The sequence below is a fragment of the Semicossyphus pulcher genome, unplaced genomic scaffold, assembly GCF_022749685.1.
Source record: "Semicossyphus pulcher isolate SPU_LCO1_2020_fin unplaced genomic scaffold, fSemPul1.0.p SCAF_18, whole genome shotgun sequence".
NCBI lineage: Eukaryota > Metazoa > Chordata > Actinopteri > Labriformes > Labridae > Semicossyphus > Semicossyphus pulcher.
This window is the reverse complement of record NW_027211691.1, coordinates 11,105,393-11,131,344: the sequence shown is the minus strand read 5'-3', so window position 1 is coordinate 11,131,344 and position 25,952 is coordinate 11,105,393. Positions and strand designations below refer to the sequence as shown.

Below are 25,952 nucleotides of genomic sequence, written 5' to 3'. Positions count from 1 at the left end.
ACTGAAAGGCTGAGAGAGAGAGATTTTATATTAGCCTGTTCAGATGGCAGGGTGCCGATTTAGTTTAATTCAAAGCCACCTGCCTGACGTTGGTAGCCTTTTTCTTTCCTTTTCTTTTTTTATACAACTTTATGTAAGATTCTGTGTCAGTAACGATTTTAACGTATATCAAATTTCTAATTGTAACGTGTTTATTTTATCATTTCATTATGAAAAATCATGTGAAGCGTTGTCCATTGTTTGAGGTCGCTGTTTTTTGTTTTTTTTACCAACTGAATAATTATCACATTTAAGGAGCCTAAATAAGCTTTATGATCACACAGATAAGCACCGAAGGACAGATTGTTATGTGTTTTAATCAGCGATATTTTCGTTTAATTGCGTTGTGATTGCAGTTAATGACGTAACGAAGTTGTTCTGGGGATTAGTCAGAAATGATAAAGTAAATATTTATCTTATAGCGCGACTCGTTTCCGTCAAAGCTATCTATCTCTATCTTTATCCATGCAGATAGTCTGTCTTTTTACACTCTGCTGCCCGCTGATTTTTTTTTTTTTTTTCAAGTTTTCGGTTTGAATGGAAAATTCAAAAGTCAAAAATATTTTTTGAGCTTCTTTGCTAAATATGAGCGGTTTAAAAATCGGTTAAAAAACGTGGATTAAAATAAAATAAAAATAAAAAACCTAATTAGCCTAATACAAATATAGAAAAAAAACTTTTTGAAACAAAATTGGTAAAAAAAACAAAAAATAAAAACATATATAAATATTTTTATATATATATATCATGTTCATTACAATTTAGCCTAAAGCCTAAATCGTGGACAATTACTTTTAAAAATCCTTGGTTTAATCTTTTTGGAATCCAATATAATCACAAATGTCCAAAATGTGACGGGTTTTAGCATATCTTGACAATTTAAATAGCCAACTGAAATGTGGTCTAATTATGGGATTTAAATCATCTATTCTTCCCACAAATACTAGTCCATTTTCCTCTACATTTCCCGCGATATTTCAGTAAAGTAAGTGCAATTAATGACGTGATAAATCATCAATATAAAAAAAATCAAGGCTTCGAACTTAATTTGATGTATTATAAACAGGTTTTGCTCCCGGGCCAGCGATCCTGGCCTCTTTAACCGAGTTATCTCCATTACTGCTGATTCAGACGGACACGTGACGCTCTGCACCGTCTGTCCACTTCTATTCTTCCTTTATTTGCTTTTGTTCATGCAAAGCACCAGGCCGGCTGACAACCCTCTGTGACTAAAAGAAAATTCTCCTGACTTCATTCATAAGTGTAAAATGTTTTATTTAGATGTTTTATACTGTGCAACAGTAACAATACAATAAGTTGTCCATACAATCGAGCGATACAAATACGGAAAACACGCGAGACATCAAAACATCTGTCATTGAGCATGATATGGAGCCGAACAGGAGCCCATGTCATTCCCTTAGAACAAAGGGGAATAAGAGAATAACATCATCGCTGATTAAATATGCATTTTGTTCCTATTTACATGTGGATTCTCTAAAACTGCTTATAACGTGTTAAAGACGTGGAGCATAAGCATTCAGATTCCACTGCAGCTACAAGAAACTGTTTTTTTTTTTCCAGTAAAAGGCAATTTAAAGATGATTTTCCGTGGAGCCAGCAGCGCTACACACACTTACTTTCCTTTAATTGAGGAAAAAAAAAAAGATGCCCGAAACAATTTCAAAAACCTGTGGGGCACGCAGAATCCTCTTTCATTAAAGAAAAAAAAGTGTTATCATGAGCATGCATGTTTAAACTGACAGCTTCAAAATATCCCAACATACACGAAAGAATCATGATAAACACGTTTCATTTGAAAAAAAGTCAAAGAAAATATAAAAGTCTATCTTCAGTCACTTCTGTAAAATAAAGACGTAGCTTTAAAAGGCGATAAATGCTTGTCCTTCTTTCCAACTTTCTTTTTTTCAACATCAAAATCTGCTTTCACGTGATAAAAATTCCCACGCCACCCAACCTCCTCATCCTTTTATTTTGAAATGTCTCTGGTTCCACTACGTTTAGACTTACATATGATGTCATAATATTCAGAACAACAAAATGGAGAGAGAAGAGAGAGAACATTGTCTACACAATGGAACTACGTTGGCATGGAAACAGTATTAGCTGAGCGGGGGTCTGGCGTTGGCTGGTCCGGTTCGGTCCGGAGCCCCGCGTCATCCGGAAGAGGTCGACGAGCCGTTGAGAGACACCTTCCGCGGCTTGTTGACGCCGCTGCTGCCGCTGGCGAACTGAGTGAAAGACCGGTTTGGGGTCGGAGGGGCGGCAGCTGGGGTCCCGTTGACGTTATTGGGGCCGTGAGGGAGCTGTGGGTGAGGGGACTGCGCAGGCGTGCCGGGGCTCGGCAGCGACGAGGACGTGGACGGAGCCCCCGCGGGACTCCCGGCTTTCTCACTGGCAGAGTCGCTCTCGGGGCCGGATCTGCTCGCGCTGTTCTGGCCGTCCTGCTGCGCGTGACTCACTTTCATCTTCTTACAGTTGGGTCGGACTCTGTACTTAAGCGGCAGAGGGCCGTTCTGTGGGGAGGGATAAAGAGATAATAAAATATTAAAACAGTTTAAACTAAATTGCTAACCTATAAATTAAACAAATTATCATAACGTTACATGTTGCTCACAGTACGTTAAACCACCTTAAAGTTAACTCTATGGTGCTCTGTCCAACCAAGACGAAGTTTCTTTGGCCCAGCACGTGCATCTAGGTCATTATTTCAAAATAAAATTAAAACTAGCTTAACACGTAAAAAATATACTCAGGTGGGTAAATAAAGCCATCCCCCCATTTTCTTGAGGGTAGGAATAAGATAACATTTCTTTTTTTTCTTGGGAAAACTCCCTAATGTGGGACAACAAGCCAAGTAGAAAGTTTAAATAAATATAGCCTATATAAATTGCCTTTGTAGCTCGAACCCTCTCTCTTCCCCTCCTCTTTTTAACAAAATCCAAGGAGTCAGTGTGTCGCGTTTAAAAAATATTTTTAAAAATAAAACAAAACATTAGCACCAATTTTAAATGGCTGGAAACCAATATTTAAAAAGCAGCTTCTTGTTTTCTGTGCACTGTCAAATTATTTTTAGCAAATAAAATCAGAATATGTGTGTGGTCAGCTAGTAAAATAAAATCTTAACAAACTTAACTAACATTTGTTGCTTTTGAGTCATTATTTTGCTGTGATTAAACTACTTTTATTTTTAGATGAAAAGTGTGTATAAATGTGCTCCTTATAATGAACAATATTGTTATGTATTTTATCAATAATAGGCCTAAATAAGATGATAAATTATGACTGTTAGTTCCACAAAATAAAAGCACAAATTAACCAACTAAAATGAAGACCAAAAAAGCTCTTACTCTTCTCCAAGTGTAGATATAAGCTATATCCATTAATGTGTAGTAATCTTTCAGAGGCTCGTCTTCATACATGACCTCAACCTAAAGGGGGGAAAAAAGGAGTAGATCTTAATAAAATATAGAACAAAAAGGTAAATATATCTGCATTTTAGTAAGACTTGAAAAAAAAACATAAAAGGAATTTTTTCAAAATTTACATTCAAATAGTTTAAATGTCCAATTAATGTTTGTTAAATGTGACATGATCAGACCTGGTAGGCGCTTGGGATGTCCATTTTGCTGCGCAGAAACTTCCTCAGATGCATGACTGTCATGGCTGCTGGACACTGCAGGTACCTCTTGTTAGCCACCTTAAGATTAGATTCCAGAGTTGTACATGTTAGTACAGAAGGATATATTTACAGAGTGATGAAGCATCTAAGTGAGAACAGAGCGGTCCACCTTAAAAGCAGACAAAGGATTCATTTCTGTAAACAATGTTGCCATTTCCTGAGAGTAAACATTTTAATATGTCAGTTGAAGAGGCAAATTAAATATCCATAAGGTGCCTCCTTAAGTATTCTGTTATCCTCAGATTTATTTATTTAATTTTTTTACAAAAAGATGCTTAACAGTGAAAAATATTGCTTGAAATGAGCTGATACCTGATCTTTAGACTGCTTGTCCTCCACAACAGCTCCCAGTCTGCGAGGAATAAAAAAAAAACTTTATTAGTAACATGTTTTTTCCACGTTTCAACTCCATATCAGCACTCAATAATAAGTTATTAACATTATTATCAATAAGAAAAGAAGATATTCAAACATTTTATTGCTTTAAACTTCTTTCTCCCACAGATTTTTTTTTTCTGCATTTATTACTTTTTCTTGAAACTTTATTTGACACATTAAAATGTGTTTAAGTATTTAACGCTGTCGCTACTTCAACCAAGTTCATAAATCTCAAAATATAGAATAAGATACATATAAAAACCTGGGAGGGAAAATGCATTGCATATTTATTTGTTGCTTCCTTAAATAAGAAGCACACATAAAACATTTCCAAATATAATTATTGGAAAAAAGCCAAATTCAATTGGCGGAAGAATATTTGTGTTCCACACCAAACTCCAGCAGGATTTCATTCATTTTAAGAGGGGCCTTTGCAGTGCTGTGCCAAGGATATTTATTAAGGTGGCAGCAGGAAAAGTTGGATAAAAGGACCTTAAGAGAGCAGAGTGATTGACAGGTCCAGGAACACAACAGCAGCATGTGAGACAGACTGTCAAAGTTTCACACAACACACGATGTCGCCCGTAATGTTGAGCAACTCTTAGGAATGTTACGTATGTTTTATAGTCTGTCAAGAAGAACTACTTTTACTTAAAAAGAATGGAGAATTAATAATAAAGTGATGACAGTATTATTGGGACAAAAGGAAACCAGTCAGCTGACCTGCTCTGATCGAAGAACTCAATAGAGAGGCTGATGATCTCGTCATCTGTGATTATTCTCTTGTCCTCGTCCGCCACCTCTCCACGGTCCTCATTGGATCCATTAGACGCTGGAAAACACACACCAAGAAAAACAAATGGAGATTATAATTTGGAACATTAAAATGCAATGAAATTAAGTGTTAATAAACGCTTTTAGTTCATCGGGGGGAAAAAAAACTCAACAACAAGGGAATTACAGATTCACACACACACTTTCTGACTCACCGTCTACGGGGTGCTCTGCATAAAAGTCTCTCCTTCTCTTCATTTCATCTGAGGACATTCAGGAAAAACAGGAGAGTGCAGTCAGTTTTTACATCAACAATTCACTACACTCAAAAAAAGCTTAACATTTCATTGAATTTTACATCCAAGCAAAAATATCTGGTTCCTCAAAAGTTGCCAAACAGCCTGCTTCTGTTTCAATCGAGGATTCCCCCTTTGAGCGATGTGGGCGGTATGATATAAAACATGAGACATAGTGGAGTTTAGCCTGACCTATAGCATGCACAGTATAACAGCAGAACTTTACACAGCAACAAAACAACAATCTGAACATATTCACACAGAAATATTGATGGGCAGAATGATTTGAATATCTTCTCCTTTCTCCACATTATAGTTTGCAGAAAGTTGGTGTCCTATTAATAACTCTGGATGACAGCACCAGTCAAATAAAAACTAGTGAATGCAACTGCACAGTCAGAGTGAAAGTGAACAGTGTTTCACTGTCGTGCTCTTACTTTTGAAGAGGCCGGGGACCAGCTTGTACACGATGTCCTGCAGAGTTTTGTCAGACCTTAAGAGAAAGAGAAACTTCAGTCAAGAGTGGCCCACCTTTAGCTGTTAAACCTACAAACAACTGATGCAGCTGGTGGAGATGAAGACAGTGCTCTCTACGTGAATATTCTGCACCAATCACTTGCTTGCATGGATAGGAGGAAAAACAAAACAGGAAGCGAAGAGTGTTCAAACTATTTACTTTACAATTAAATGAAGACTTTACACATGACGCACACACTATAAAAAGCAAATCAAAGTGCATCAATTGAACCCACAATGAGGCAGGAAATATAGTTTCTCAAGACACTGCGGCTCTCTCGTATAAAAAACAATAGAGAGACAAAAAAAAGCTGCAGAATGTGGCAGAAAATTCAGCAACCGCACTTCTCACCTGATGTTGAGCAGAGGTTTGGTTTTATGCACTTGTACATCACAGATGGGACAGTATTTGCTGGTTTCCAGGTAGCGCACAATGCACATCTTGCAAACTGCAGAAGAGAAAGAAAATGTTGTTAATATCAGATGTGATCTGAGAGGATTTCCTGAATCTAGACTGCTATAAAGCGTCATTTGGCTCTGTTTCTGCGCTACATTAAAAGGCAGGAAACCTGCAGCCATATAATAATAAGCTGCACGACTTTAAAAGAGTTTGCTCACATGAGTGGAGACATTCGATGATGGTGGTCGCGTCTATGAAGTATCCTCCGCACAGCACGCACATGAGGTGAGGGTTGAGCTCGGTGATCTTTATCCTGGTCGTCCGATGCATGACGACAGAGAGAGAGAGAGAGAGAGGCAGAGAGAGAGAGAGAGAGAGGAACAACAATCCTGCGTGGAAAAAAATACAAGGAACGAGTCAGAAGAGCACACGAGCAGGCATCAGAGTCTGCAGGGTTGTTTTCAGACCATTTGGGAAAAAAACGCTGCTGTTTGTTTGTCTGTGCTAAAGCAACATCATCTTTTATGCTAATGCAGTCATAAGCAAAGGCTGGCAGGTTGATGGGCAGCAGCAGCGCGGTGACTGATCATAAATCAATCACTTCCACTGAGAGATCGATGGAATCCCGCGCGCCTCCGCCTCAGCAACATGGGTTAACACATGGCGACACCAGAGGAGAGAGCAGGGCAGCGATCCGGATTAAAAAGAGGGTTTTTATCTCCGGAATTAACGCGCTATTGCAGAGAAAATTCTGGGTCTCATGTGTCGGCAATTGGAGGAATCAGCGCGGTTGGATAAAAGGGTTTTAAACGCGTAACGCGGAATTTAAATGCTTAATTGGCTGAGATTGTAATTTTAAATAAAAGAACAAATGTGGATACAGAACAGAGAGAAATTAAGTTTTACTACAGGCTGATATTTAAAGCATCTCAGACTATTATGGGCTGTCCGTAAAGATGAATGCGCGTCTTATTGTGCGCGTCTTTCTATAAAATAAAACCGGATACATTTGTGGCCGTTACATTCTTTACGCACACATTTTTCCCAAACTGAGACATTTTGGAGGGAAATAAAATTACGTGAGGGCTCTCACGCGCCCCGGGGTGAGCATGGGTGAACGGGGGGGGGCGATAGGAGACACCCATTCACTGCGTCAGGTGTGCCACACAGGCTATGGGGGAAACCTGAGCGTTTCTATGGCAACTCCTTTTGCTGTTTTAGCCCACATGGCCGCTCGCCAGTCACCAGAACAAGGCTCAAGTCTCAAACCAAAACAACAGCACGGCGAGCTGCCGGTGTGAGAGCAGCGGGAACGAGGAGGGACCGGAGGCTCGCAGCAGCCGCTGGACTGCCAGGCTGCAGCCGACAGCTCGGCTGCCATTTTGTGCAGGGGAAAAAAAAAGAAAAGCCCGTGTCGGTTCAACGGGCTGCGGGGTTTCCTTCGAGAGGAGGATCAGAGGCGGTTACACGAGCTGCCCCAGCCTTCAGGGAGCACATTTAGCAGAATATAAGTCCCACCAGGAGAATAATCTCCGCTTTAACGCGCCTCGCTTTGCGTGTTTTCTCGTGGTGTGTGCGCGAGAATCAGCAGCGAGCAGCAGCAGCATGGCCAGACTGCAAAGACTGCGCCGAAGTTACAGCGCACACTGGATCGCACTTATTTCATCTGCGCCATCATCAGCTAAAGAAGCACACAGCCGCGTTTTGAAACACCTGGACCGCCTTTACTTTGAGCCAATGAGCTTTGAACTTTACGGAGCCGGTTCGAAAAAACACACAGAAGCTCAAACGGATGATTCTGTCAGTGCAACAGTGTCAGAGTGTTCCCATTATATGCAAAATGTATTCCCCATGAGGCAAATGAAGGCTACCATAGTAGATTATGATAAAATAATAAACCATAAGGGCGCGTGGCTGCTAATAAAATCAATAATGACGCATCCCCGCGCGCTTTAGTGCATTTTAAACAAATAAAACACCACTTATTAAACGTGTTAATGTAGCCGATACACTGGACATGAGGAGGTTAACCTATAGGCTAAGCGACAGCCCGCCTGTCCAGCTCTGGACCCACACTGTACGGCAACTCCGTGGAGCCAAAACACCGCAAAACCGTGCCGGAGTCCGGCCGGCTTCAAAGCCCAAACAGACCTCTTCACTGCGGACACGTTTGGACAGCAGCTCAGCTCAGAGGACGCCTCACACATGGATCATGATGGATCATGTCTTCATATGAGCACGGAGCCCGCTGCGTCATTAATCGACGAGTTGTGTTTGGACAACTGCAGTCCATCCGTCCTGTGGGAGCTTTTACTTTATAAACCTGCACGTCAATCACTCCACAAATCAGCAGCACCAACCAACAAACTGCTCCTATGATACATGCACTGATGATAACAGGGGCAGAGTGTACACACGGGCTGCAGACAGCACATTTTCTTTTATTTGGGCAGCCAGATTTTAAAAATGAAGTGAGTGTTCACAACACATCGATTAATCGTAAATTCTCGCACATGGCAACACAAATGGAGAGATTTTCCCTCCGTTCTCGCGCTGACCCGAGTCGTGCAAACCTCATTTATTCCCAAACGAGAGCAGCTCCTCTTGTAAAGGCTCCGCTTCCACGTAAATCAGCAGCAGCTGGAAATAACCCAATTAAACCGGCTCTGGGAAAACTCAGGAAAAGCCTAACAGCTGTCAATCAAATCAGAAAATCTCAGCCTTAAAAATTGAGCCAAAGACTTACAACCGATTTAGGTAAAAACAGAGAAGAACAAGGAACATTTTGTGTGTTAAATTGTGCTCATCACACACTGTGAAGCACGCAGCCTGTTAGGCTACATTATCATATCCATCCGCAGACCTGTGAGCTGTCATCCTGCACACCCGAGCGGGGGGAAATACATTAATTTTAACCCATTACGCGCACACAGGGTCCCCAACTGCATTCATGAGTGAAATGATAATTTTTCTCCCCCAGGAGGCAGAAGCCCTGCTCCTGTCTGTCCGTCCTGTATGCAGAGATCCACAGCCACACCATGCGCCACATTTTAACTGGGTGGAAGTGGAAATATGGAAATCCATAATGAGCTGAAATGTCAGCAAACAAACAGTCTGTGTGCTCAAGCTGTAAGTAAAATAACCGGTGTTTTGGCTGCTTTGGAGACACAGCCAGGCTTTTGTATCCTGGCCGATGAGCCGCCCATATTTGTTTTAATTCCCCTTAACTCACCCATCCTTCTAAATTCAGATAATCACTCACTGAGGGACGAACATCCACAGTGCGTGATTAGAGACGAGCCTGTGTTTACCAAGCAGCCGTCATCAAACATTAATGCACAGTTGAAAAGCTTCACCTCCTTGTCACGTTCATGGGAGCAGCCCAAGTTAAGTTAATAAATCCAACATTTGCGCATCTACACCCAAAAGCAGAACAACACCCCGTCCACAACACCCCAAACATCCAAACTCTATAAAATAAACACGCTGGGAGGAAATCTGGGCGCATAAGGAGCGTTTGGAGCACTTGCTGCTGGTAACATCTCAGCCAACACAGCCTGGTTCGCCCGAGATCTCCCACTTTACATAAATCCAAGCGATTAAAGGCGAAAGCAAACCGGGAGAAACTTATACAGACGCGTTCCCAAAGAGTAGGTAATGCAACATTTGGTGTGCGTGGATCGTAATTTGTGTTTGTGCCCGAGTGGGGAACATGTTTTGCAAAAAAAAAAGTGGTGCGCAGACACACACAGAGCTCCACGTCGGTGATCGCTGCAGCCACCGTTGAAAGCTCACATCCACCGCTGGATCGGTGCGTAGAAAAACACAAAAGCAGCGAGCCCAAACCTCTCCTCCTGCCCCCGTTAGTTAGAGACGATATCGAATAAGACGTACCTGGAGGCTCGGCGGGGAATCGGTGGGTCTTGCGGCGAATAGACAATGAAAGTTGGGAGGCGATCAGCAGAAAATGAATAGGAGCCGAGCCGCCATCTTGAAGCAGGCTGCAGACGCTGTCAGTGGCGGAGAGCGCACGGCGGACCGGAGCGCATTTCAGATGTTGCGAATAAAACTCCGCGTTTCCTCGCCGCTTGCGCGCTCTGTGCGTATCCGATCTGCGGCGTGAACGCAGCCCAGTCCTCCGGCTTCGGCTCGGGAAAGCTTCCGCTTCGGCACCGATAACTTTGCCTCCAAAATATCCGCTTCACCACCAGTAAAATGCAGCAGTGTGTGTGTGCTCCGTGGAAACTGACACCGTCCCCAAAATGGCTTGTAGTTCGACCGCCCCGCTTTGGTCACGTGGTGTCGTTGCTTAAGGGTGCCTTGGAATTACTGTCGGTGTATGCTGTTTGTCCTAATCTACTACGCATGATGTTAAATTACACGCGAAACACACACATGTTCACGTGAATAGACTTTTAAGCACCAAATCTCATTAAGAATTCAGCTGTTTTTGCTTTACTGGAGCTTATAAGACACAAGGCGGCTGCTTAAAGGCGCACAAATAATACTGTCGGTACATTCTGATCTTTCTAATGTATGACGCATGATTTAATATAACCTATACTATTATATCATACAGTTTGAAACACTTTGTAACCGCAAAAACGCGCAATCCATTCACTTATGTGTCGTTATCTCGCTCAAATGGCTCTAGCGTCTAGAAAGTAGGCTACTGATGGTGTGCCCTCGTCTCTCTGCTGTTAAAAATAACTGCAGCACACGCTCTCACTCACGTTCATGCCGTCAAAAAGCTTCAATCTACTCACTGGTACACGCAGTCTGTTGGAGCACCAGCTACCTTATTATCTCTGCTCAGCGCTGCTTTAACAAAAAACAGAAAAAAAAGACCCACGCACTTGGTTAAAATCCGTCCGTGTGACAAATGGCTCTGGTGTCAAACCTTTGTCACAGGCTGTCCTGACATCTGCGAGAAATGCGCCGCAACTTCCACTTGATGAATTGGAGCCTTTATCCCTCTTGCAGCCAGCGCGGCAGAAAAACGAAGGTCGGCTCGGATGTTTGTGGAATCCGAGCCGCTGTGGTGCTTCAGCTCAGGAGCTTTGAACTTTCAGGGATGCAGAAAGTCGAACAGGGGGGGACTGAAATTCTCACAGAGTCGGAAAAAAGTGGTGGATGTGATAGTAGCGTTTTATAAATAGCTCCCATCAGCCTCCACAAAAAAAGCTGGACTGCGCCTCTTGTTGCAACAAATGCTGCAGGAAACTAAATACACCGCTGTCATGCAACTATGGCAAAAATCCTATTCAGGCTGGTTGACAAAGCACACGAGTACTTCACTGACCCAATGTTCAAACTACATGCTTCTCCTCTCTTTGACACATCACCTAAAAGTGTGTTTATTCTATTAAAAAAATACCCCCCACAAAATGTCTCACAAAGAAAGAAACACTAGCATGCAGGAGGATTTATTCACAGCACAAGGCGGGTTGTATTTTTCTCTTTTATTAAAACAAGTTGGAATGATCAGTCTGATACACGTCAGGTACAAAAGAAGCGTTAAAGAGACGAGCTGCTGAAGTTCGGAGCTTTATTTTTTTTTGTGGTGCAGAGAAAGGGCGAGGGAACAGGACACCGGCATCACATCTGACTGGCTTTCTCCACACTCTTGGCAGCGTCTTTGAGCTTCCCCACCAAATCCTGCAAACAATTGATCATTGTCAATCTGAAGGGTGACAACGCAGCAAAATAACACTTTGAAAAATACGATTTGCGCGATTAAATCGGCTAAAATAAATAAGAGGTCACACTGGAACGTCATCGCCTCACAAGGAGGTTCATGGACGACGCTTTTCTTTTTAAATTAAGTCACCTGAATGCATCATCATACGTAAAATCTGTCTGTTTATGAAGTTTACATTTATTTTGTATTTAAGGTTTGTCTGCAGCAATGAAAAGCCCTTTCATTAGCTCTGAATTTTCCGGAAGGCGCACACAAAATCAGACAATTTAACAAATATATATTCTTTGGAATTTCCCTTGTTTGAAGAGGAATCTTCCCCCGCAGCAAGCAGCTGCATGAATCGACTTCTTTCATATTTTTTTGTATTAATGGGGAAGCTGATTTGGTGCAAAATATAGGTCGTTATGATGCAAGACTGCGGAGGGAAATGACAGGAGAACACCACGCGGAATAAACCATTCCTCTACCTGTAGCTGCTCCATGGTGCAGGTGAAGTTGATGTCTTCCGAGGATCCTTTATTCTAACAAAAAAAAAAGAAAACATAAACATGTAGGAAACACGCATGGAAGTGGAGGCACAAAAATGCGTTGGAGTCTTACCTCAGTGTTCAGTGAAATCGAGTAGAAAGGCTCGTTGACCTTATCGACCTGCGCGTTCTGCCACGGAGGGAGAGCACAGTTTAGTTTGACAAGAAATAGTGCCACAAGCAGACAGATTATGCTCCAAACGTGTCTTATATATACCTTCATGTGGTATTGTAGTCGCCATGACACGTCGGTAATGTGGGGTGGACACTTTCCTATGCTGGAAGAGGAGGAGAGAAGAGACATTGGAAAAGCAGAGACTGAGGGAGGTATAAACCGAGTACAACTTAACGAGTCCGTCGCTGAAGGCAAAAAAAAGGCAGCTAGAGGAGATCATATGAACTTTTTTAAACGATTCTCTAAAGCTTTTTGGAGGCTATCTAACCACATGTACACCAACACATTTTTGTTACTTGAAAATGAGCTTGCCAGACAACGTTCCTCTCTATTTCTGACGCGTCATAAAGCAGCATTTACGCTGCGATCCATCACACTCCTTGACCTTGGTTCGTCCCAAAAAGACGCGAAGCTCAACCCTCCAACAACTTTATTTCACTGAGTCAAATAAAACTCTTTAAGATTGTTCCAAAACTATTTGCTCTAGGTATGCACCTAAATTGATCCGTGGGTTTTTCCTCCACATCTCATGTCATTACCGGTGATGTGGAGTGGAATAAAAATAAGGAAAAAAACGCCCACATCCTGTGCGTAAATATGAACTTTCCGCAATGTTAAATTTACAGCTTTAAAAAACAGCATGGCTGCTACAGTGTCATGCTGAAAATAGGAGTAAAAATAAAATCAGAAATCTCTCCACCTGTGGCTCTCTCGTGCACACTTACCTCGCTAACAGACGCTCCAGTTCTTTTTTATGTTTCTGTAAAACACAACATGCACCCAGGAGTTATTACGAGCAACTATAAACAGATCAAATAAATGCAACATTGTGTAAACCGTCACCTGATATGAGCTGTAGAATATTTCTACTCTCTCTGCACTGAATGAGTGTTCTTCCAGGCACGAGCTGCAACAACAAAACAAGACTTCAATCAGCAGCTGCTTTTAACTTCACACTGTGTGTTTTTAATGAGACAGGCTTTCAGATTTTTGGTCACGTTTACGCGCACCATGCATTTGTTTTCACTTCCGGGAAATAGGGATTTATAAGGAAACATGATGTCAGAGGTTGAGTGAGGTCTACATGAGCAAATCACTTTTCTAATGCAGTTTTGGGACTACAAGAAATGATACGTCAACCTTAAAAAAGAGGAGAAAATAACGGACACACTTTCAGAGAAGTTCAAACTGTTCTCAAGCTGTGTTCTGGTGCTTGTTTTCGGGTGATCACACACAAAACTTGAACTTTTATAAATATCCTGAACACAATCGAAGCTGATATTGATTAGAGCACACCTGCCCCTTCTGTTATATTATAACGACTTATTATAAGCATCCAAAGGCAATGACAACAATGGTGATTTTCTGGAAGGGTGTAAACTGATAATTCAATAGATCTAATCAGGCCAGTATTTTAAACTACAGTACCCATAATCACAATTTATTTACAAGTATTGACTCACTCGGGATTTTAAAAGTTATACTTAAAAATGTGAATTTCCCAAAACTAGCGGGCCCTTTCATCTACGCAGGTGCACGTGCAGGACATCCCATAATTACGCATCTTTAACATATAGTCCTGCACACATTCAAACACAACAGCATAAGCAGTTTTACTGATACAAGCGCGTGACCTCCTGACTCACAATGCTAAGTAGACAATATTTAACATCATATCTTAACGTAATTTTAATCATTGATGCAATCTGTGATACCTTCACGGTCTCAAGGGAGCAGCGAATTCTACAGTCTAACATGTAATACAGCAACATAACCTATTTCCGGTCACACTTTGCGATAGAAGCACATTTTGCATTACACCGTTACAAGTCTATTCTTAGAAATTCACCACGAGCGCGTGCAGCAGACAGGAAGCCTCCTTCCTCCTGATGTCGCCTACCTTATCGTCGACTTGTCTGCGTTTTGTTTGACCGCCTCCAGTATGAAGGTGGTCGCTGCTGTGTGAGACTGTTTGAGCAGGATCTGGTCGATCTGCTTCAGCTCGGGCTGATCTGGAACCACAGAAACAAGCAGTGAGGAGGATGCATCCCTGCAGTTTGATTTAAAAAAAAAGTAGCTTTTGCATGGACGGAACAGACTTGCGATCCATACTCGTGCTCTCCAGATTGACGTGCAGAATGGAAATCAATGATGATTTGCATGTGAATGGACCCCTCAGCTGCATCAGCCGGGGGTCCTTTGTTTGTTTGCATAGTGAACATTTCGTTTTCTAAATAATTCGGCCATTTAAAAAAAAGCTGGGCTGGACGGCTGCAGAAGTTGGACAACATGGTGTGTGTGAAAACAAGCCAAGCAGCCATGACACAGGAGAGGGAGCTGAAACTATTGCATTGGATCTGCTGTCATTGTGCACTTTTATTTTTACTGCTTTAATCCAAAAGTGATCAGATTTAGTAAACACAAGGAGCGGTGCTGCGTTCAAAGACCTGAGCGATTAAGGCGAACAATCGGAGTTGTAGCCATAATCAGTTTGGACTAATGTTGATTCAAATGGTCTAACGTGGTCTTTCTAATGTGCAAAGTGGACTGGATGCCAGTTTAAATGACAAAAGGCATCCGTGTGATTGTGTGACTGCTGCTGCATGTAAAGCAGGCAGCAGCAGCAGAGGAGGCTAAGCTCGCTTTAGCTCAGCTGACGAGCGGCTGAACCGCTTCGCCTCATTAAAGATCTTAATATAAACACGGGTGAACCGGTTTAGAGCGACTCTTAGCACGCAGCAACGCCGAACAAATCTACAAATAGCGATGGAGCTCCTCTACATCCACACGGGAGAGAAACCGGAAGCAGCGGTGGAGACAAAAGCAGCAAGCGGCGGCGGCAGCGGCGGAGGGAGAGGCGGCAGCTCACCGAGGACTCCCGGGTCCGCGTGCGAGGAGAGCAGGCTCCGGAAAGACACCTCCGCCAGAACCTGGAAGCTGCTCTGGTTGAAGGAGGAAGGGTCGGCTAGAAACTGTAGCCCTCTCTGAACAGACTCAGACAACTCCATTTTGCTAACAGGGTGACCCACGACACCAGACCACGTGACGGATCAGCTGATGCAGCTCGAGGAGCAGCGGAGGAGAGAGAGGGAGAGAGCGAGCGAGCTGGGGCTGCGAATGTGGAGAATCACTGGGGGGTGGTGAACATGTATGAGGGAAATTGCTCACATGTTGTGTTCATGTCGAGCACGTTCATGTTAACTGTTATATGATTAACTGTTATTCATAACTAAGGACATTAAAGGGCCTATTTGTGGCCACCCTCTCTGCTGCATGAATAATGAGGTCCCCCAAAAACACGATATCTGCTTGGATTGGATATTTAATTGACTTCTGCGATCCTCATCTTTATTCTTTGACAGCTTTAGCCCACACAAGTGTTGGAACTCATACATGTGTAATTTTATCTTGGCTATCAAAACTTATATCACACATTTGGTTTACAAGCTGCCTCTTTGAAGCCAAAGAAACACTTGATTTACGCTGTTAGGGGGAACTACTTCATTAAGGTACACTGAAACCAGGAAATAGGCTACTCAGTATCATTTTCTGTTAAACCACATCATGTAGGACAAGGAGATAAATAGATGAGGCATGGGAGCAATAAATGACTCACAATTTCCTATACACTTTACCGTCCCCTGAATGCAGCACTAGCCTTTTTACAGTTCAGAAGCACCGACTCTGCAGTTTTGCTAGCCTTAGTTACATCACATTGCCTATTGAAACCAGCTCGGTTATCACATTTATTTACATCATTGTTTACTCTCTTTATTAAGCTGAGACCTGCATAATGTGTCTTATTGATTTTTCCTGTTAAAGATCAACGTAAACAGACTGACCAAAGGATTTTTAAGACAACATGTGAAACATTTATGCTTCTCATTTGTGTAACGTGAAGGGGACACAAACCCTTTTAGTTTCCAAAGCGTTGTCTGTCAACTCTCGCTCCACATTAATCCTCTTATACTGTAAATCAACTCAGCCGTCACGTCGATATAATTCTATTTAATTCATCCGCATGTTGGGAACTTCCCTGTCAGAGTCTTGGGGCAGTCATCAGATGTTTTTTTAGCTGAGTAGGTCACTTTAAATTCCCATTATGTCAGCAAAACTTAATCAGAGCGTCATGCAGTTTAGACTTAGATCCCCGTGAAAATAAAGAAAAGCTCCCTTTTGCATAAAGAAACATGCATTAATAACTGTTGGATCCTGTTGCTTACAGATGTGCCTCAGCTTTCGGCTATATTTCCCGCAAACTGTCAGGGAAATAACACAAATCTTTTAGATCATGGATTTATCATGTGGCTTACACAAACTGTCTTTAGAGAAGAAGAAAAAACTCCCGTTTGAGGCAAAAGTTTAAGCGAATTCTTGCTTGCCTTATTTATGATTTAGCCTACTTGCATTTTTACATCTTTAGTCTAAGTTTTTTTGCGCAGTTATTGACATTTTTTACGACCAGCAGCAGCAGTTAAAGGGTTAAACTTCCCCTTTATTGCCTACAATGTTCCCTGCGGCTGCAGCGTGCACCGCTTTTATCAGTTATGCTCCTAATTTTAGACTTCATCGTTTCCCCCTCGGTGGGACGCGTCTTCGGTGTGACGTCACGAGAAGGGGTTGCAGTCTCGCGCGCGGCCACACACGCTGCTGCAGATATCACGGTGACCTCTGACTCCACGCTTTGTCTAAAGTCCACTCGGGCTCCAGGTCGGCTTGAGAAATAGATTATAGCCTCCGCTCTCTTCTTTGCTATTTCGTTTCGCCTGTGAGACGCGTCTCTATTGCGATGTGCATCTCGCCGTCACAGCGTCATTGAATTATGGCGTTTGTTAAATCACACGTTAGTATATTTCTGCGTAAAGTGCACATAAGCTGCACGTGGAAATTGACTTGCATTGCACATGCCTCCCCTCCACACACTGTTTGAACCCCCGATGCTCAAAAATCGGGGTCATATGCAGCATCTTATAAGTTTGTCTGAATTCTTCAAAATAAAAGTCTCGCCCATGAGTGCAAAAACACGGTGATTACGGTGTATACAAGCACATTATAAACACTCAACCGTAACCCCCTGGTTTCGTTTCTGAAGTCTTTCCTCTTAATCTGATAGACTGTTAATCTGAACATAAACTGAGCACCTGACTGCGGGTCAGTATTTCCTTAGCATCGCGTTGCTTCCGTAAACAAGCTATTTCAAGTTTAAAGGGTAGCTTACAGGTTAAACGGAAACACTGTGTCTTCTGTCAGAATAAAATCAGGCTCCTGATTAGATCACATCTTTGCCTCTGTTGGTGAAAACAAGTTGGATTTTTTAAATACATTTTATGTAAAGTCTGAGACAGTTGGATTAAATGATCACAAAAAAAGTCTAAAATGTTGAAAGATGCGAATTAGGTCAAATATTAGTCCGTTTTACTAACACGTGACCTCTTGAAGTGGAAATGAAAACTGAGGTCATTCAAAACTTCACATGGAAGTCAAAAGTGCGCCGATTTTCCCATGTTTAATAAAGGCTTATAATTATACAAGATTTATCGTTTTAAACTTACTCAAAGACCTTTGCAGAGCCCAGAATGTTTCAGTTGTTAGAAAGTCAAGTTAAATTTAGCGGAGCTGTTAGACTTGCACTTTGATCTCAGGTCAAGTAACATGAAAGATGATGTAAAACTCCGGCTATAGCTACTAGATGACTCTTGATGTAATTTGATTAAACATATTGTTTTAATATTTGTTATAAATACTTATCTGCTCAACATCTCTTCATTTTTATTTGGGTTCATTTTAATCAGCTTTTCTGTGCTACTTTTATTCCTTCATTGGCTCAAGATCAACACAATCAAATAATCACTTCGGTTGTTCGAGTTGTTTTTTCCCTCCGCTTACACTGCCTTTACATAACAATGCCAAGCTGGAAACATCCCCTTTAAGAAGACGCTGTGGTAATATGACCTTGGGAAATGTATGCATCGTGAACAACAAGGAGACACATTTTCATAAGCAGCTCGTGAGGCGTCCAGCCTTCATATTTACACCTGTGCTCTTATTTGACATTACTGGTTTAATCTTAACGGGACTGAGTGTATGCATGTTGGAGTTGTTGCAACGATGGTCATGAGTGTTAGACCTTGATTGACAAATAATTATACAGTCTGTGCTTGCCACATTTTTATTTACAGAATAAATAAAATAAACATCCACGAAGAAGAAGTGAGATCCCCGGATGGAATTGAAAATCGACTGTAAATAAAGGCCTGTTTTTGTGGTCCCGTTTTAACGCGGTGGCTTGTTTTACTTTTTTCAGTTGTAGTTAAATTTAGTGACTAAATCCAAAATTTGCACATAATGTTTTCCTTTCTGCAGCCCGCCTATTAAAGGCTGCTACAGATCACTTTGTATGACTGTACTGTTGCAGCATGTTGCTGCATGTTGTCACACCTCTCCATCTCTGAGAAGGAGTACACGCAGACAGAGGAGGTGGCTGGCCTCCATCCTTTCGGTCCCGCGGGATGACCCATTTAACCTCAAATATATACACGTGTCATGAACGCTGCTCAACGTCCACAGTACAGAAGAAACCCAGTTATGGGCTCGGTTGTTGGTTCAGGTTTCTGTGCGTCCTGAAGAAGCCTGAGCCGAGCTTACAAAAAGTACAAAACAGGTTTGATTATCTCCCAATGCTTGATCATTGGTGACACACCTCGAAGCTATTTTATAAATTCTGTTTATAATCAGTGCTGACGTTTAATTTGTCCTCTTGTTAACATGTTTTAAGCAGTAAGAACAATAACAACTGCTTATCCGCTTGGCTGTAATATCGACCATGCGTAATGACAAAAGAAAGGTGATGGCTGAGGAGTTCAGTCACAGACTGATTTTACCTGCCTGGTTAAAATCCTGCCAAATCTTAAGGACAAATCGATTATGTCTTAAGAACAAGAAGAGGACTGTACAGGATTACTTTGTTCTCATGTCTCTGTCATACAATGACATTAGAAGGCAGGGTTTTTAAACGATTGTGTATCACACCCTGTTTAAATATATAGGGAAAAATTACAGTTAAAACACTAAATAAAAACCGCATCCTACACTTTGTCGGAAATGATCATGTCTGCTTTACGCACGTCTTATCTGATGTGTTCCAGGTTCCAGCAACTGTTCCAAAAAGGGATCATTCTGCCTTATAGCTTACTGTGTGACTATGTTGTCCTCCTCTGAGGGACTCAAAGGGACAACATGTCCAAAAAAAAAAATCCCAAACATATTGAAATGTTGTTGAACTGCTCAGTTTGTGTCTGCAAAGGCTGAAAATTCAACAAACAGTTGCATCAATCTTAGATCTTTGATTCTCCGGCAGCTCCATTAGAAAGAAAAGGGAGGGAGATTGTATTTTATACGCGTTTTTCCTAAACTAAAGGTTTAACTTTTTTCTACATATAGCACCGAGAGCTGTTTATTGTGGCAAAAGGGAGATTTTAAACGGCATATTTTGCTCAAGCTATCAGTGTGAAAAATATTTCTTGGACATATTTTGGACGGATTTACGCAGTTTAAGCTCAACATCACGATTCTGCTTTAATTAAGACGTAATTAAGCATGAACGAGCATTAAACCACAACTCCCAGCATGCAGCTCCGGCGGGGCAGGACCTCGATGGAGCCACGAGGCCCTCAGGAGAACTCAATTCACTGTGACTCATATGTTCATTTTATTGTGAAACTTTAAAGTATGCACCCAGCATCAGCCCTGAAGAAGAGGACTTCATTTCAGCTCCCGGGAGGAGAAAAAAAACACTTTTACTTCGCACTTTGTCAAACATGAAGTGTGTTTAACCATTTCAGAGACCTTTCAGCTTCATTTGCAAAAAAACATATGAGAACTCCTGGAAGTAATCTGCACCTCTCTGATGTGGCTCATACGTTTATTTGTTAAACAAACAAACAGCACTCACGCTGGGCTCGGATTTGTATGAGGCTATTTAGAGGTCATTTTAAAGGCAGCTGGAAGGAGGCGAAAATTGCTTCTTGAAAAAAAAACTCTTAAGCACTGCCTGTGTGCATGTGTGCACTACGTGTGTGCGTATACGTGATACAAAAGAGAGACTTAGGAGGAAAGGAGAGAAAGAGAGAGATTTTGTGCAGAGTGATTCTGCCCCCTGTTGGAAAAAAAACCTGCCAATCACCTCCTCCTCCTCCTCCTCCTCCTCTTCCTTTAATCTGCATGTTTCAATTATTTATTGTTTAAGGCTGAGCATCACATGTAACATCCGCTGCTTTTTTTTTCAATAAAATTTTTCTATGACTACTTACTTTGCATGAATCACAAATGATGGAATAAACCACAAAAAACAGAAAGATATAAAACAGTTTGTATCGGCAGATTGTTAAATTAAATGTGCAACAATATGATTGATTAATCCCTCTTAAAGGCGCAGAGAGGAGAAGATGCCCTGCAGATAAAAGGCACGGCCATATAGAATCTGTAATTACCGCTTCCCTGTTAAGTACCTCATTAACGCGGTTATATATGGAGCTAATTAAATTGTTGTCCTGCAGAGCCTATATCCTCTTCTTTATTGAATCATTGCGTTGTGTGATCCGTCAGATATGGTGCTGAAAAGGGAATAAGAAAGAAGCGCGAGCACGTCCCTCAAAAGATAATATGACAACCCCCCCCAACTCCTTGTCCCCAGAGGTCAGCATGGGGTCAGTGTCTTGCTCAAGGACACTTCAGCAGAGCGCGTGGGCGTATGTGTGCGCAGCAGCCGCTCGAGCCGAAACCCTGAATGCAAAATGGCGGGAGAGAGGCCTTGTTTACAAATATGCTTGTAAAATGTGGCGTGGATGTATAAGCGGCAAGGTTTTGTTTTGTTTTTAATACCCGCTGACAGAGATTCACGGAGGTCTCTGCTCACAAAGAGCACGCGCGCACGGTCACGCGCGCCTCCTCGGCCGCTGGGTGGCAGTGGTGTGATTTCTCTCTCTCTGTCCTGTGGGGAGCTCATAGAGGGAATCATCGGAGGGGAACAAAGAAAGAGGAGGGAGAGAGGGGGGGGCGGTGTGTGTGTGTGTGTGTGTGTGTGTGTGTTTGAGGGAGTATGTGAGGAAAAGAGGAGGGGGAGGAGAGAGGGGGTCTCCCTTGTGACAGGAGGACATATATGGAAATTTGAATGGCTCACATTCACCTCTAGCAGAGCGCGCATGCCTGCTCTAATTCACCATCTCTATAGTCATCACCATCACTCCCATCACCTCCCATTATGACTTGGAGCGCGCGCCATGGTAGCGTCGCTGGTTACAGGCAGAAGCCCTGAATGTGACAGATGTTACGGCGATAAAGGCTCCGTGGTTAATTTCTGCCAGAGATGTATAGAGGTATACATCCGTAGCCTTAAATAAGCTTGGTTACCCCTTTGGAGCCATGTGTGCGTGCGTGCGTGTGCATGAGTGTGTGTGTGTGTGTGTACTCTGACAATAAAAAGCTTTTGGGGTTCAATGTGATTGCAATTACAGCCCTTTAAGCCTGTCTATCACAGTTACAATAAGGCAGGCCAATGTGTGGAGAAGGGATATTAAATGCAAATATCACCTGACGTAAAATTCAATAACAGGGCTTATAGTCTTTAACCTGCTGTTCACCTTTTCATATTTGTGGTGGTGCAACTGAATATTAAAAATGTATGAAAATATACAACCTAATATAATACTGTAACAATAAAGGATAAAAAAAAAAAAAACACTATATGGGCTATGTTTAAAATATTGTTGGCTTAGTAATTAGTTCTCATGTATAATTATTTAGTGCCACGGATAAATAAATCATGTAATAAAATTCAGCATTATAAAAAATATATATTATTTTAGTCGAATATTATCATTAATATTCAGACAGAAATTGCTATTCCGTTTTTTTAATGTGACTATTTAAAAAAAATAAATATATATATTTTATATCATTATCCTTAACTGTGAGCCGTATAAGTTGGCTAAAATACAAGTAGCATATATTTTAAATGTTTTATTTTTATTTTTTTAACATACTATTTTGTTATTTTTTAGGCTACGTGAATGGCTAGAGAGCCGGTGTTTCCCTGAGCGCTCAGCGGAAGCTGTTCCTGCAGCCTGCCCGTGAATAGCAGCTTCCTGCCGGCTGCTGCTGCTGCTTCAGCCGCTGGTAGGAGCTCGACTTCCCCTACCCGTACTGTTCGGCTCTGCGGCACGATGACGTCGCTCCGTGCACGGCAGGCAAGTTGTACGAACTGAGAGAGTAGTTATATCTCTGTCACAACGTAGTAAGACCCTTTTTAAGAGAATTAGACAGGAGTTTTTGTTGTCTTTTTGTGCACACGTCGTGCATATTCTCACGGTGGAGCCGCCATGTTTACCCTACTGCTGACTGAGGACGGCAGGCAGTGAGGGTCTTTCACAGTTTAACGTGTTTGGTTCTATATTTATTCACTTTTGTCGAAGTTATGACCGATGTTTATTCTTGAAGCACGTTGTACAAACATATTTTCAGTTAAAACATATATTTCCGGATTAACATATGTTTGCAAAACACTGCAAAACCTCTAAAGTTAATGACTGCTCGGTTATTATTCTACATTTAAAACTAGCCGCACATTTACCTTATGAACACTCAAACATAGGATTTAACAATGCTACAACTGTTTGTCGTTGTTGGACGGTTCATTCAGGACTGAGGCTCATTTTAGTCAGTCCACATGCTAAAGCCTCAATCAGAGGCAGAGCTCTGGATCAAAGTGAGTTAAGTGAGTAATTGAACTTTGCGGTTACAAAGGTTATAGTCTGGTTGACATGTTGCCAGAAAAATCTGCGTCCCCCCCCCCCTCCCTTACTCCTCCTCAGCTCCTGCAGGTTCCCTGTTTGTTTCTGTGTGAGTGTGTGTGTCCCAAAGTTTGCAGTCAATGCAGAGGGGAGAGGAATTTCTAAGTGTTGTAGACGTCCAAATGATATGATAAATCTTGTAATATATTTCACTATTATCCCCTATATTCACCTGCATTCTTCATCTTCTTATTGTTGTGTTTATTCAAGGAGGAATGAAAAGATTCATGCTTTGATGCCCAAAGTGAAGATGTGATACAGCATACAGCGTTTGGGCTACAGTCCATGGAAAATACAGACATTTAAACTCAAGGCAAGTTTGAAAGAAGCCTCAACAATAACATCTTATGAATGTGACATTGTCATTAAAAGAATCTGTAAAGATGTTTTGTGACGCTTTGAAACAGTACTAAGAAAATAAAATAAAACTTTAATAATATTGACTAAAAGTCAGCTTTTAGCTTTACATAGCTTTTGTATATCTGAAGGCCATTTGCACATTCAAGAGTCAGGTCTTAAAATGTCCTGATTGGAGCTTCTTTATGCCGCAGACTAAATAGTTTTTCTGGCTTACACAGACCAAAGCTATTGTGGAAATTAAACAAATACAGAAACATTTTAGTCCTTCTTTATAAATACATTTTTATGTACGATTTTAGCAGAAGACTTAACAGTATGGGCTTTGTTTTGCTGCAACTACTAAACGTGATTGTTGCAGCAGTTGGCACATACTGTATGCCTGTTGCGTCTTAGGGACTATTTTCTTGCTGATAGTATCAAGGTGTTGGACACTAGTCCAGGATAGGTAGATATATATGATATGATAGAACAAATGTTGCTGTTCACTTAAAATTATATAAAACAGAATAAATAATGAAAACATTTGTAAATAATGAAAAAATTTAACTTTAGGTAAATTATACTATAGCAAACATAACACACACACACACACACACACGCTGTCAGTGCAGACAGACAGAGAGGCAGGCAGGCAGGCAGGCAGGCAGGCAGGCAGGCAGGCAGGCAGGCGTCCACCACAGCCCAAATGAAACAGCTTTACAATCAGGCAGGGCGAAGGACGGCCCTGAGGCGTCTCAGTTTCCTTGTACTGGGGGTCTTAACCGAGGATCAACTTTCATGCAAGCACTCCCAAAGAAGGATGCTTCTTTGTTCTATCAAGCCCAATCCACACTGCCTCTCTCTCTCTCTCTCTCTGTTTGAGGAGTGAAAGAAATGAGGAAATGTAATTATAAAAGATACAACCCGTGCTGCAGGAAGGACCATTTATACACTGTCTTGTCACACAATGCAAAGACACACAGGGCCCCTCGTACGGTGCAAGAAAGGACGGATAATTATAAACATCCTCCGTACAGTCGTTCATTTATTAACCAAAGCTGTAGATTGACTGTTAGCGTTGGCGACGGTGGCCATACACAATAAATAGAAAATATTTACTGTCTTTTTCTCCTCCTTTCACTCCTCACTCGTACGCAGGGTTAATTGAAGATGCTAATGCCGAGTGTGAGCGCAGATTCATTGTTTGGTGATGCAAAAGGTAGCTGATGTGCGCAGAAATGTGCTCCCTCTCTCTCTCTCTCTCTCTCTCTCTCTCTGTGAGGCCGCGGCGGGTTTGTGTGGAATGAATACAATGTCGGACACAAAGGGAGCACAGCAGAAAGAAAAGTGTCAATCTCCACCTGACTCAGAGCCCATTATAGGGTGAGAGAAGAGGCAGGGATGTGCGTGTGTGTGTGTGGAGGTAAAAGAGAAAGACATCCAAAGGTGAATAAAGCGTGCGCATCATGATCAGCAGGCTTTATTAACAGCCGGAGCTGGTTGCCAATCAGACTGAATTATCCTGCAGTGAATCGACGAGCAGGCGGTTGACCAATGACGCCGAAACAAACACTAACTCCGCTCGGTCTGATTTCATTTCCTTCCCTTTCTGTCACTCCTTTCATTGATTGGCTCCTGTGCTTTCAACTAGAACCTCTCCTCCATCAATCCCACCTTCCCTTATATGTATTTTCTTTGTCCTCAGCATCCTGCTCGTCCTTTTTTTCGTGCAGTGATGAAACCTGCAACAGGCGCTTTTAGTGCATGTATGTATGAGTGTGCATGTGTGTGTAGATTTCGGGGCAGGGCGGTGCAAGCAGCAGTCTGATCCATACTAATGTTCATTGATAGGAAAATCAATGGTGCATTGATCCAAGACTTGGCTCTGATGTAGGGAGGGAGGGGGGTTTGCAAGTGGGAAGAGTGGAAGAAGAGGAAGAGGGAACAGGAGAGGAAGGAAAGGATTAAGCAGATGGAGAAAAAGAGGGTTATAAAGAAGCTCTGCAGGCCTCTGTGTGTCCACACATGACAGAGATGGCTGCCGTTGGGGGGGTGGGTAACTATATGTGTGAACAACCTGTCGTGGCCTAACTATTCTCTTTCCTCCCTCTCTGTCTCGCAGAACTGCTCTTGAGAGTGGATGAACAAGCCTCAAATGGAACCTGAGAAGAAGAAAAAAAAGAGGAGAAACAGGAGAGGAGAGGAGGAGGAGGAGGGGAGGGAGAAAATCAATTTTCCCAGACAGAGGCAGGCTGGT

At 42.1% G+C, this 25,952-nt stretch overlaps 2 protein-coding genes across 4 annotated transcripts; both read right to left on the bottom strand.

Moving 5' to 3' along the window:
- Positions 1-1,328: 1,328 nt before the first annotated feature.
- Positions 1,329-11,002, bottom strand: bmi1a (bmi1 polycomb ring finger oncogene 1a). Of its 3 annotated transcripts, none has more exons than XM_069667742.1 (10): positions 10,963-11,002; positions 6,325-6,495; positions 6,059-6,155; positions 5,628-5,683; positions 5,110-5,157; positions 4,844-4,952; positions 4,055-4,094; positions 3,662-3,760; positions 3,411-3,491; positions 1,329-2,576 (listed from the first exon to the last, which is right to left on the bottom strand). In XM_069667742.1, exons 2-10 carry the CDS (start codon positions 6,434-6,436, stop codon positions 2,217-2,219), a joined length of 1,002 nt encoding a protein of 333 aa, XP_069523843.1. In that variant the 5' UTR covers positions 6,437-6,495; positions 10,963-11,002; the 3' UTR covers positions 1,329-2,216. The 3 variants fall into 3 exon arrangements, with proteins under 3 accessions (XP_069523843.1, XP_069523845.1, XP_069523844.1); XM_069667744.1 differs by lacking the exon at positions 10,963-11,002 and adding an exon at positions 10,873-10,899; XM_069667743.1 differs by lacking the exon at positions 10,963-11,002 and adding an exon at positions 10,001-10,301.
- Positions 11,003-11,553: 551 nt separating this feature from the next.
- commd3 (COMM domain containing 3) lies at positions 11,554-15,538 on the bottom strand. Its single transcript, XM_069667745.1, has 8 exons — positions 15,379-15,538; positions 14,410-14,521; positions 13,353-13,416; positions 13,235-13,269; positions 12,552-12,612; positions 12,408-12,464; positions 12,275-12,328; positions 11,554-11,764 (listed from the first exon to the last, which is right to left on the bottom strand). Exons 1-8 carry the CDS (start codon positions 15,515-15,517, stop codon positions 11,705-11,707), a joined length of 582 nt encoding a protein of 193 aa, XP_069523846.1. The 5' UTR covers positions 15,518-15,538; the 3' UTR covers positions 11,554-11,704.
- Positions 15,539-25,952: the final 10,414 nt, after the last annotated feature.

What these genes read in the sequence shown, in the direction of transcription:
- bmi1a (XM_069667742.1), bottom strand. Translation starts at nt 6,436, where the DNA reads ATGCATCGGACGACCAGGATAAAGATCACCGAGCTCAACCCTCACCTC. An exon ending in CATCGAATGTCTCCACTCAT is followed by an intron (nt 6,156 to 6,324) that starts GTGAGCAAACTC and finishes TCTCTTCTGCAG; the next exon opens with TTTGCAAGATGTGCATTGTG. An exon ending in ACATCCCAAGCGCCTACCAG is followed by an intron (nt 3,492 to 3,661) that starts GTCTGATCATGT and finishes TCCCCCCTTTAG; the next exon opens with GTTGAGGTCATGTATGAAGA.
- commd3 (XM_069667745.1), bottom strand. Translation starts at nt 15,517, where the DNA reads ATGGAGTTGTCTGAGTCTGTTCAGAGAGGGCTACAGTTTCTAGCCGAC. An exon ending in GCAGACAAGTCGACGATAAG is followed by an intron (nt 13,417 to 14,409) that starts GTAGGCGACATC and finishes TTGTTGTTGCAG; the next exon opens with CTCGTGCCTGGAAGAACACT. An exon ending in CTGGAGCGTCTGTTAGCGAG is followed by an intron (nt 12,613 to 13,234) that starts GTAAGTGTGCAC and finishes CTCCTCTTCCAG; the next exon opens with CATAGGAAAGTGTCCACCCC.